The following is a 12,937-nucleotide window of genomic DNA, read 5'->3' as shown; positions in this document are numbered from 1 at the left end:
GCACCAAATGCACCATGAATAATTTGGTTTAAGTCATGTTTGTTTACCAAGCTTTTACAATTCTTAATTTTCATTGTCAAATTACATTATAGAGAAATATTTATTATTCACTATTCTAGGGATTAGTGGTTACAAATAAGTGTAGTTGTGCCTCCATGAACTTGCCAGTCAGATTGTCTCTTTGTTGATTCTGTTTCTTGTTCCATGTGACAGGCGTGCATCTTCAAATACTTAAAGGGGTCATAATTCCATTTTTGTACAAGTTAATATGAATCTTTAGGGTCTAAATTAAAACTTTGTAATATCCTTTTATTAAAAATTCTCATTAGTATTGTAAGAAAACACTAATTTTATCTGGTCAAAAACAGCTCTGTTTTCAGCACGCCGTTTCAGTGCATATGCCTTTAAATGATAATGAGCTTTGCTCACTCCGCCCCTCTGTTCTTTGGGGCGTTTTGACAACGCACGTGGAGTGTTGTCTTGACAACATTTGAGGGTATATTTTGGAGAAAGAATGGCAACGGGAGTCTCCGAAGACGACACATCTGTGCAACCATATCAGTTTGAACTGGAGTCGGACCCGGAACAAGATGACGGCCCCGAAGAAGTTCGACAATCAAGGCTCGAACACAACGTTTCTGAATGGTTGGTTAACGTAATGTCACTTTGATGTATTTTTGTATGCAAGTTACTGGCAGGGTTTTTTTTTTTTTTTTTTTTTTTTTTTATACTTTATTTTTATAGTTTCATCACATATATACAAAAATTATAATTAGTAAAACAAACAAACACAAACCAACGAGAGAAGAAAAAAAAAAGAACAATCTGGATCACCTAAACTTACAATTCAGTGAATGAGATACATCAACTTCAGACCTCTTCTTGTCGTTGGGATGTAAATACAGTCCATTTTCCCCAATTATTTGTGCATTGATCCTCTTGAACTCTTATCTTATGAGTCAACCATTCCATTACACTTATTTCAGACACTAGTTTCAGCCATTCATCTCGTGTTGGGGGGTCCGGCTTGTACCATCTTTTCGTAATGGCCTTTTTACATGCTGCTAACAAAATTTTAAACAGGTATCGGTCTTCTCTTGACACAATGTTTCTTTTCATATTACCAAAATACAGCACTGAACATGACTTGGGTATATCATAACCCAAGATTTCAACAATAACCAAGTGGACATCCTCCCAAAACTGTGTAATAACAGGACAGAGCCAAAAGACATGTGAATGGTTTACATTTACCGCTCCACACTGTCTCCAACATGGTTGTGGTACTGACAAAAATTTGCTCTTAATTTTAGGTGTAATGAAAAATCGTATTACATTTTTCCAACAGAATTCCCTCCATATACGAGACGATGTGGTAGATTGTTGTGTATTCCATATATGTAACCAGTCTTCTTCAGATATATTCATACCTAGCTCTTTTTCCCACTTCTGCTTGACATATGACGTTGTATTTCCCTTCCTCTCCATCAGTTGCTGGTATAATGTAGATATTATTCTGTATTTCCTTGAGTTGTATATTCCTATTATAGTTCTAATTATACCGTTTTCCCCCAGATTTACTTTTGGTTTTACTTCCTTCATATAAAAATCCCTTAATTGTAAGTATCTGAAATGATCCTGATTGTATAATGTAAAGTTTTGTTTCATCTCTTCAAAACTCATAAAATTCCCGTCCTTCATTACTGTACACAGTGCTGTTATTCCATTCAGTCTCCATTGTTGGAATCTCTGGTCAAGAGTATTCGGGGTGAAGTGCCTGTCATAAGCTATCCATCTAAGTAGAGGGAGATCTACTGGCAGGGTTTTTAATAACACATTAACCATAACGCGTTGTTCATTACAAACGTGGGATTATGAATTATATTGAGAACGTCGTAACATTACAGAGAAAACATGCTGCAATATACCCTGAGTGTAAACATTAGCCGCATTCATCGTGAAGCGTGCAAGCGATTTGCAAAGATTAATATTTAAAGGTTAATAAAACGTTAGACTCACTTCTTCTGGAGGTGCAGCAGGAACACTAATAGTTGGTACCGATTCTGTTTTCAGGACCAGCTTCTTAGCAAACCCAGATTTACACTGACGCTCGTTTAGAAAGCAGTCTGGTGGTGAGAAATGATTAGCTTAAACATAAAAGCATTTACGTAGAGGGTTGGGAATATTCCCTTCAAAAATAAAACTCAGCCACTGCGTCTTCAGCGGTTCGAATTTAGTAAACCAAAATGACTGCTGTGTTCCATGTTACACCCAAGAACAGAACACCACAATCGCTTAGACGCCATTCTGCTCAGTGTTGCCAGATTGGTAATGTCCAAGTATCGCACTAGAAGTTCACCGTGTGTGTGTGTGTGTGTGTGTGTGTACGTGCTTGAGCCTGCGAAATGATTCGGGGTCAGAGAGAGAAGCGATAGGATGTGTGTTTGGACGAACGACTGAAAACTCTGAAATTATCGTACATTATGTGATTTTTTTCATTATTGATCGTACATCGTACAGAGGTCAAAATTATCGTACAAATACGATAATTATCGTACATCTGGCAACACTGATTCTGCTCCAGCGTATCAACAATGGCAGACTACGATGACAGCTCGCTCAGGGCGGGTCTGTGTTGAAACGCTGCTGTTAATCAACAATCGTGGGAGGGGCGTCCGTTTTAGTGATGTAACAAAATCGAACGGCTCACTTTGAGGCAGGGGAAAACATATTAGGAGATTAAAACAAAAACACTGGATGGATTTTTATCATTATATGATGGTTGTGTACAGGCACTGCCAACACACATTTCAGTACAATCAACTTGTAAAAGTGCATTAAATAAATATAATTAAAAAAAGAAATTCTACTTTTATTCAGTAAAATTTATCAAAAGTGGCAGTGAATGCTTTTGTTACAAAAACATTTCAAATAAATTCAGTTGTTTTTTAAGCATTTTCATCAAATAGTCCTGAAAAAATTAATCAGTTTCCACAAAAATATTAAGCAGCACCACCGTTTTCATCATTGATAATAAGACATGTTTCTTGATCAACAAATCAGCATACTAGAATGATTTCTGAAGGAACATATGACACTGAAGGAGTGATGATGATGAAAATTCAACTTTGCCATCACAGGATTACATTTTTTTTAAATAGATAATAAATATATAAAATAGAATATATTAAAATAGAATATAGTTATTTTAAATTGTAATATTTCACAAAAGCTTTTGTGAGCATAAGAGACTTTTCAAAAACATTTAATGTCGATTCCAAGTGGTAGTGTATAATAATATATGTGTGTGTGCATGTGTGCGTTTGATAAATCATAGCATTTAAATTCTTCCGTACATGAGAGCATCTGTGACTCTGCTGGTTTTGAAACTTGTGGTGCAGTCGTGCTTGACTGGTTTTGCTTCAGGACCAACATTTTTATTGGACATCATTTGGGAACCCACCACAACACCAAAATTGTTCATTATAAAAAAAAAAATTTTTAATTGTTTCATGCTTTCGGCAGCCAATAATTCACTGGAGTAATATTGCTGAATATTCAACTTTGCCATCGCAGAATTAAATTACATTTAATTTCAAAATATATAAAAATAGAAAATAGTGATTTTAAAATGTAATATTTCACAATATTACTGTTTTACTCTATTTTTGATCAAATAAATGCAGCTTTGGTGAGCATAAGAGACTTTTCAAAAACATTAAATACCGATTCCAAGTGGTAGTGTTGTGTGTGTGTGTGTGTGTGTGTGTGTGTGTGTGTGTGTGTGTGTGTGTGTGTGTGTGTGTGTGTGTGTGTGTGTGTGTGTGTGTGTGTGTGTGTGTGTGTGTGTGTGTGTGTGTGTGTGTGTGTGTGTGTGTGTGTGTGTGTGTGTGTGTGTGTGTGTGTGTGTGTGTGTGTGTGTGTGTGTCGCGCGCGCGCATGCGTGTCTGTGTGTGCGTGTGACCGTGTGTGATAAATCATAGCATTTAAATTGTTCCGTACATGAGAGCATCTGTAATGTAACTATGCTGGTCTTGAATCTTGTGGTGCAGTGGTGCTCGAATGGTTTTGCTTCAGGACCAGAATTTTTATTGGACATCATTTGGCAGCCCACCACAACACCAAATTTGTTCATTATACAAAATTGAATTTCAATGGTTTCATGCTTTCGGCAGCTTAATAATTCACTGCACAAAACCCATTGCGTTTGTCAAAAAGCATGTACCACATATTCATGTAATCTACATCATATTTCATTTATTACCTAGTTTTGTTTAAGCTTTTGAAGTGTAAGTGCATGTCACGTTATATCCGTGTTGGAAACTCCATAATTTGAGTAGCTCAGCTCCCCCAGTGACACATTGGGCGCATGGCCTTTGGCATCATGAACAAAGCATTTTCTCCTCCTTAAAAGCATATTTATTTGAACCATGAATGAATTTGTCGCTAGTTACATATATCATTTGCATTTAGCAAAACCGCTCATGGCCGTGACCTTTAGAAAATACATGCGAAATAAGAACGTCTGGTGAAAGGTGTGACTGCGTAAACCTGTCAGTGTTGTAATGTTCCAGTTTGTGATTTCTGAGTTCTTCACTGTTGGTTTTGAAGTCCTGTTTCAAACAGGCTCTAACAGGGCTGCATCTGCAGGGTGGCTGTCAAACCCCAGAGACTAACGTGACCTGATGAGAGGGAGAGAAAGAGAGCGAGAGATTGGCAGAGAGAACACGCAAGGTAGAGGGTTAATGGCGTATATGAGGACTGCTTTGATACAGGTCATATGCACATCACATGATGTATTCCTGAGTGGAAAAGGAGATGGCAGCTGAAGAAAAATGGAGTGATGAAAGAGCACCTTCTGAAATGTTAAGAAAAGTGATATTCTTTTCTGAAATAAAATATTTCAGTTTTTGACTGAAATCACCTCATTTGCTCTTCCTCCCGTTACTCTGTGTGATGGAGGGATGAACCATTGACTGAAAGTGCAGTCGAGCGTTGGATCCCCTTTAGGGAATGAGTACGCTCTCTTTTTCTTTTGTTCCCTCTCACTCATTCTCTATCTCACCCCTCTAGCCCCCTCGACTCCCCTTGGATGCCTCGCCTGTTGCCAAGGTCTCTAACATTTTTTTTTACTCTTTCCATTGCTCCACATCCCTCGTTCCCATGCTGGTGTCTCCCTTGGAAGAGTTCGGCTTGGCCGAGCTTGCCAGCCCACCTTGAGTCCTCACCCCTCAACCAAATCCTCCAACATTCCAATAAAACTAACTTTCTCTCTCTCTCTCTCAGTTCCTGTGTCTTCGCTACATATTGTCTTCTTAAAACTTTCCCAGTCCTTGTCTTCATGTATTTTTGCCATTCTCTTATTAAAGCTTCTTAGATAACCCTACTGCTGGTGGCCGCCCCAGGCCAGCTCCATATAAATATGCCCTTTTCTTCATTGGTTGGCTTTAGAGTTCTTACAAAGTTCCTTCACTGCCGAGTCCATCAGGACCTCCAACTCTTCCCTTCACCAGTCATGAAGCTCGAGGAGCCAATCAGCTCACCTACTCCGACCCCTCGCACCTCCCTTTCCCTTCCCAGCATGTTTTTCTGTGGATAGCCTAGCATTGTTGATCAATTTTCGGGTCCATTTAGCAATTATGTTGCGGCGTACAGTAAGACTGAAGCGAGATTGCGTAGCTCATTTGGTATGCGCGCCTTGTCGAGGCTGCTCTGTATTCTTCCGCGGTGGTTGTGAAATTGTTCATGTTTTAATTATTCTCTTTTATAAAGGGATCAAAGGTGCTGCTGGCAGGGTCGGCCTCTATTTTCATTCATGTTCGCGCTCTGGCGTATACTTCCACACAGACTTTTTTTTTTTTTTTTTACTATGAATATGTTCTATTATTAAAACCGTGAAGCGCCTGCTGTAATGGTATAATGACTCCAGTTTGGCTCTAGCGCTGCAGGATTTAATCAGACACAATATATGTTGTAGCTATTATATGGATCTTGTAGGAGAATTTACTGTGTCTGTGTTTAATCACCTAATGATTTAATCATTTAAGATCTCATGCCTCTTTAGTAGTTGTTCATGCACAGCAGGTTTGTGTAAAAAAAGGGGAAAAAATGTTTTTCCTTGTTAAAGGGATGGTTCACCCAGAAATAAATTGTCATCATTTACTCACCCCTTATGTTGTTCCAAACATGCATGACTTCTGTGGAACACAAAATGTGATTTTCTTTGAAGAATGCTGATTTGTTTAATCCAGCGCATGGATGAAAAACACTGAGACATTTTTCAGATTACCTTTTTGTTCCAAAGAAGAAAGAAAGTCATACAGTTTTGGAATAACACTGTGAGAAAATGGCAGAATGTTTGTTTTTGGGTGATTTTCACTTTGATTGAATTTATCACAATTCACTGCATATTAGGAAAGGCCTGATAATTTAAAGACAAAGAAGCATTGTTGCAGATGAAAACATTAAATAAATGAATAAATAGATATGTAACCTTTACTTAAAGGGTAACTAAACACTAAAACAACTTTTTTAATGATCTGTAAGAATGGAGCTTCATAAATGCTGTTCATTGATTCCAGTAAATGTTTTGACATTTGGGTTTAAAGTGTTTTAATTCTACAATATATGGTTTAAAAACGTCTGAGTGCTGCCCTCTTCAGGTTGAACGTTGGCTACTTCAGTTGAATTTTCCTATTGGTGGTTGCGGTGGTTCGTGACGCAGTGGTTGTTGGTGACGTAGGCAGGTTCAATACAAAGAGATGCGTCTCAGGTACACGCCTCCCTCCGCTGGGCTCTGCACACTTTTCCAGCATTTTTCAAATATTACCAGTGGGTGGAGTCAGGCTCTGACCAGGGGTTTAGTTGCCCTTTAACTTATTTAATTTCACATTATTTTAATTTTATTAGTTTTATTAATATTTTAATATTTAATTGTATTTATAAATGATGAATTATTTTATTTGTAAAAGTATTTAATTATTGAGCAATTTTTATTTATTTATTTTTATTCATTGTGCTTTGTGCATGACCCCATCATGGTCTAACTATTTTGTAGTTTGTCAGTCTATCTGAGGTAGATTTGGGCCCGTTTGCACGGGATACATTATTTTTATTCCGCCTTTCCCATATTAACTTGTAATTAATCACACAGAATGAACACATTAAATTGACAACCCTAGAGCATAAATCTGTGAAGTATCTATCATTCTTCAGTAAACTGTGAATTCTTCTTAATTATCATTGCATTAATGCATTCATTGAAGTGTGTCAAGCCCAAGTGACAGTTCTCCGTTCGAGGGACGCATCTGCATTATCATCCTGCTGAATATGACCATGATTACCACATAGTTTACAGATCCCCGCGCTTGTTCTCTTACTCAGGGCATTTTCATTTTTCAGACTACCTGACAGAGCCCGACACTTTAACCTCTCTCTGCTGATTGCTTTGTAACCTCTGTCCCTTATATATCTTTGTTCTCTCTCGCTCCCTCACCTTTTCACTCTCAGTAACCCTCTGTAAAGTAAAATGTAAATGTATGAGTCCATTTGCCAGCTTTTAGGAATGTGTTTAGGGAAGTGGAGGCATTGTACTCTACTTTAGTTGTCAATTCATTAAAGCTTTTACTTATGTACATGTATATGTGGGTGTGTGTTAATTGAGATGTGTTATGCAGCTCGGGGGTGTTGAACACAGCGCAAAATTGATCAGAAGGCCTTGTCTGAGTTACGATTGACTGACTCCTGATCGATTGGGCCTGTCATGGAGATTGATCACCAATACTCAGTCACAGCTATTGATCAGCTCGCCGCTCGAGTCGCTGCATGTGTGGAGGAGGAGAGGGAGCAGTAAACACATTTCCTCCACCTCTTTATTGCACTTTCATCTCCGCCATACTGCAAAAGAGACACATGCTGAGATTGGAACCCTAAGCTACTCATAATAATCGGTGTCTGCGAATTATAGCAGTTTGAATATTATAACTGCGGTATAATGCTGTCTGATACTGTCAAGGTTCAGCTCCAGTACTCGCATTTCCAAAATGCAGTAATTACACGATTTAGTCTTGCTAACCTATTTCTCCAGAAGGTTTAAACATCGAAGGGTTCAATTACGCATGCAGACTGTGGTTTTACAGCAGCTTCATCATAATAACTTGAGTAATTACAGTGCATTACTCCTTGATTTGAAAACTGTCTTTTTGAAATTGGTTTGAATTGATCTAGTCATTTGTCTGGTTACACCAACACAATCTCATGGCAATTTGTAACCATTTACATGTTGGTGAATTGGTGGCTAATTCATATAAATTCGTCGTTTGATCTGCTTACGCCCCAGTGATGGGTATGTTTATGGGGTGGACCTTCATGCTTACTTTTTTCTAACAATCGTACGTTTTTCTATGATTCTCATCATACAAATTCATACAAAATCGCCCCCCTCGTAAAATAGTTATTTTTTCCGGTGAGATCTGGTTGGGTTAAAACTTACTGATAACCTACATAACGGAGATGTTAAGTATTTTTAAAAATTTGTATATATGTCATGCTGAAATTTGAACAGTCATTACTCCAGTCTTCAGTGTCACATGATCCTTAAGAAATCATTTGAATGTGTTGATTTGGTTTGCAAGAAACATTCTTATCAATATTGAAAACTGTTGAAAACAGCTGCTTCATATTTTTGTGAAGAACTGTGATTCTTATTTCCTTCAGGGTTCTTTGATGAATAGAATTTTTAAAGCATTTATTTGGAATGTAAATTTTTTGTAACATTATAAATGTCATTACTGTCTCTTTTTATCAATTTAATGCATCCTTGCTGAATAAAAGTAATTGTTACTGACCACAATAATTCGCCGAAATCAAAGTTTATAATGGGTGTTGACATCTTTGTCAAAATTGAACGAACGGTATAGCCAGCCACATTTTATTAAAAGCCCATATTGCCAGCGGTAAATTCCACCATTAATGATTAAGTAATACCCAATGCCACTCTTTAATGCAATTAGACATGAAAACTGATCCTGATATTAGTTTCTAAATGTATTATCCTGTGAAGAACAAGAGGAAAGGTCAAACAAACTCCATTTGTTCTGGTCCAGTGTTCATTTATTCAACTGTGACACCATAAACGGTCACAACATGATGATGGTCCCTTCAGATAGACCTAATTAATGAAAATTACATTAGCTTGACAAGCTAATTAGCAACTTATAGATGTCTCATCACTGGCCAAGCTTGCAGTATTTGTAAATATGACGTGCTGTCAGATCTTGGATGGAATATGATATAGTTTGTTGAATCACTGTTGATGGTTCGATATGAAAGCTCATGGAAAGATGACCTCAGCCACACCACGTCTAGTATTTTCTGGCTTCTGTAGCGAGTTTACACCACAGGTATTGAGGTAATTTCTTAACTAGGGCATAGACTGTGGGTCGGATACTCAGTTTACTCTCTAACTTTCTCAGTTTCTCCCTCTGCACTCCATCTGCCTCAATCTGTTTGGCTCCCTTGCTCTTTCTGTCTCTGGTCTGGAGTCTTGCATTAGCCTTTTTCCGTCGTCTCTCTGTCCACCCACTTAACTCAGGATAACCCCCCTCCTCATTTTTCTGCCCATGTGTGTTCTCCTCCTCCCTTCTTTCCTTCTCAGACTTCCTCTGCCTCCTTCGCTCTGTCACTTCTTCACAAAAGACTCCCGGTGACAGACCTGGACCGGCCTTGCTTTCACATCCTGTCTACTCTTCTTCTCCTCCGTGGCCTCTTCTCATCCCTCGCTCGGTTCATTCTCTGGCACACACGCACGTTTGCAGTGAAGAAAGACCAATTAAAATCCATCTTGTCTTCTTGCTGTCTCCCGCCAAACTCTCTCTAGGGCCACTAATTAAAATAGAACCCTTTCTTTACCTCCCTCCATGTGTCTGTCTCTCCTCTCTGTAACCCTTCTCTCTCTGAGCCCCTCACCTCACTTCCTGTCTCACTTCATCTCCGCTGCTCCTTTGCTCTGGTTCTCACATGTTTTTCCACAGTCTGTAGTTCATCTGCACTTCTTCAGTACCTGTGAACTTGGCCATAAACTTTGTCTGTTCTTTCTTTCGTTTTTTTTGTTCGTTCTTTCTTTCTTCCGTTCTTTAAGGGCCCTATGTTTTTAGGATTTGTAGCTTGTACTACAAGTCGTGGAATCTCTGCCAAAATGTATAGAATTATGGGTTCTTTCTTTCGTTCTTTTGTTCGTTCTTTCTTTCTTCCGTTCTTTAAGGGCCCTATGTTTTTAGGATTTGTAGCTTGTACTACAAGTCGTGGAATCTCTGCCAAAATGTATAGAATTATGGGGAATAAATGTACACTGACAAAGAATTGGTTTTGATGTTTAAATATTTTTTGTGTGTAAATCATTTCTTTAGTAATAATAAAGGTGAACTTGAGAAATCCCTTCCTTCCTTCCTTCCTTCTGATGGTGTCTTGAACACACTTCCTTTTAAAGTCAACAGTGTGTAAACAACTGGGAAAGTGATATTTTTTTTCTTTTTTCTACCAAGCCCCTAAGGGCCATTCTATGCTAATTCTTCCCCTATTAGTGCAACTTGACTTTTGACTTTGTGTGTGTGGAAGAAGAATGAAGCTCTCACTAATTAGCATGACGCTGTTATTGAGAGCCATGGTCCGTATCTGGTGCTGTGAATGTTTTGACCTGCTGAAATCCTCAGGGTTTCTCTTTCCTTTCAGTGTTACTGTGCAATATCACTCGAGTAACATAAAATGTGCTTACTTTAGCTTGCCTAGCATTAATCTTCATTTTACAATTCACATTTTCGCTGCATCCTTCTATCTGTATCATCAGGTACTAACTAAATTTTTGTCAGTTTTTGTTTCTCAGCAGTGACTGACTGCTAACTCTTAATAATATCCCACGAAGCGGCCAAGAGAGCGCCGATCCAAGCATGATTCAGTGCAGATCTTGCTGACACATCTGTAATCTGTTCTGTGGACTTGGAAGAATGCCATTTTTAGTGATTGTGGCCATGAATTTCTCTCATGATAGAAATACACCCTCTAATATTCCCCCTCTCTCTCTCTCTCTTGCTCTCAGGTTAACAGGAGATGATTACTCTGTCCAGATCAATCTGAGTGATTATCTGGATATACTGTGTCCCCACTATCCTGCTGACCACCAGTCGAGTGGACCTGTGGAGAGTTTGGCTCTGTACCTGGTGGCTGAGGACAAGTTCAAGGGCTGCGTGGAGACTAAAGAGGCCAATAAGAGATGGGAGTGTAACCAGCCGTACGCTCCCTATGGCCCTGTCAGATTCACTGAAAAGATCCAGCGCTACACACCCTTCTCTTTGGGCTTTGAATTCCTGCCCGGACACCATTACTACTATAGCTGTAAGTGAGCTGCTGTGTTGGAGAGCATACACAGAAATGTCAACCAGGGTGACAACATAACAATAGATACATTTACACTAAAAACACCTTAAAATAAGATACAGCCTAGTTTATAGTACCATTCTAAAATTTGGGGCTGGTAAGACTTTTAATGTTTTTGAAAGAAGTCTGTGAAGATCATCAAGGCTATATTTATTTGATCAAAAATACAGTTATAAACCTGTTATATTGTGAAATATTATTACTATTTAAACTGATTTCTATTTTAAAACTTTTTAAGATGTAATTTATTCTTGTGATGGCAAAGCTAAAATTTCAGAAGTCATTACTTCAGTCGTCAGTGTCACTTGCTCCTTCAGAAATCGTTTTAAATGCTGATTTGCTGCTCAAGAAGCATTTCTTATTATCAATGTTGATAACAGCTTAATATTTTAGTGGCAACCTTGATACAGTTTTTAGGGGAGTAGGCCTAATGGATCGTAGTTGATCCATACAGACCAGGCTCCACGGGTTGGAACGCATGTGATTCGTGGATTAAATTCCAAAGTTTAACCATCATATTGTGAAAGTTTGGATGTTAAGTTCTGTCAATTTTAAAATACAAGCCATTTTAAACCATTCAAGCGCAAGAAAACACGAAAGACTCAGCACTCACGCACAATTTTCTGTGTGCACTTTAACAGACACATACATATTATGTCGAAATACCCCTGCTGGTGAGGATCCTCGTAAACACAGTCTGTTATGTCTTAAGGGAACGTAAGCAATTGAGAAAGTAACAGATGCGTATCATTATATTGGAGCCGTGCATTCGGTCTTAGAAAGCATCACGTATTTATAGGCTGCTGTCACTTTGTGTCATCAATGTTAATAAAACAAAAGACAAATAGAAAATCACTTTTGTAGCAAAAGATTAATATATATATATATATATATATATATATATATATATATATATATTATACAGTGAAGAGTATGCAGTGTTTTGTGAGTTTTGTGATTCGTTGCACCCCTAATTTGTTTTAAGAATTCTTTGATGAATAGAAAGTAAGCTAAATACAGTATTTATTTGAAATAGAAATCTTTTGTAACATTATAAATGTACTGTCACTTTTGATCAATTTAATTCATCCTTGCTGAAGCATTAAAAGCATTAATTTCTTAAAAAAAATATATATATACTGAACCCACAATTTTGAATGTTAGTGTATGGAATCTAAAAAATAGATGTACACCTTTAATCTAGTTGCTACCTGGTGAGCACCTGGTGGTTTTTATTTTATAGTTTATTGTATTTTATGCATATTTAAGAAAATAAGTGAAAATGCTCCATTTCTTGCCTTTGGCTCCACCATCATCCTTCTCGCCTCTTCTGTGGCCATAAAATTACATGACAGTTTTCCTGTTTTTAACAGCTTTGGTTTCAGGCCAAAGCTCTTCAATTCCCTCCTTTTATCTCTATCTATCTGTCTATCTGTCTATCTGTCTGTCTATCTATCTATCTATCTATCTATCTATCTATCTCTCTCTCTCTATCTCTCTATCTCTC

The 12,937-nt window shown here is 37.9% G+C and overlaps 1 protein-coding gene across 1 annotated transcript in view; it reads left to right on the top strand.

Moving 5' to 3' along the window:
• Positions 1-12,937, top strand: part of efna4 (ephrin A4) — a 50,073-nt gene that overhangs the window by 21,980 nt on the left and 15,156 nt on the right. Inside the window, exon 2 of the mRNA XM_077211233.1 lies at positions 11,093-11,388. Within this exon, the coding sequence (XP_077067348.1) occupies positions 11,093-11,388 (296 nt within the window). The remainder of the gene's footprint in view (positions 1-11,092; positions 11,389-12,937) is intronic.

This window comes from Siphateles boraxobius, unplaced genomic scaffold (assembly GCF_051911475.1).
Source record: "Siphateles boraxobius isolate OS27281-9 unplaced genomic scaffold, OSU_SipBor_1 12, whole genome shotgun sequence".
Classification (NCBI taxonomy): domain Eukaryota; kingdom Metazoa; phylum Chordata; class Actinopteri; order Cypriniformes; family Leuciscidae; genus Siphateles; species Siphateles boraxobius.
This window is presented reverse-complemented; position numbering and strand designations above follow the sequence as displayed.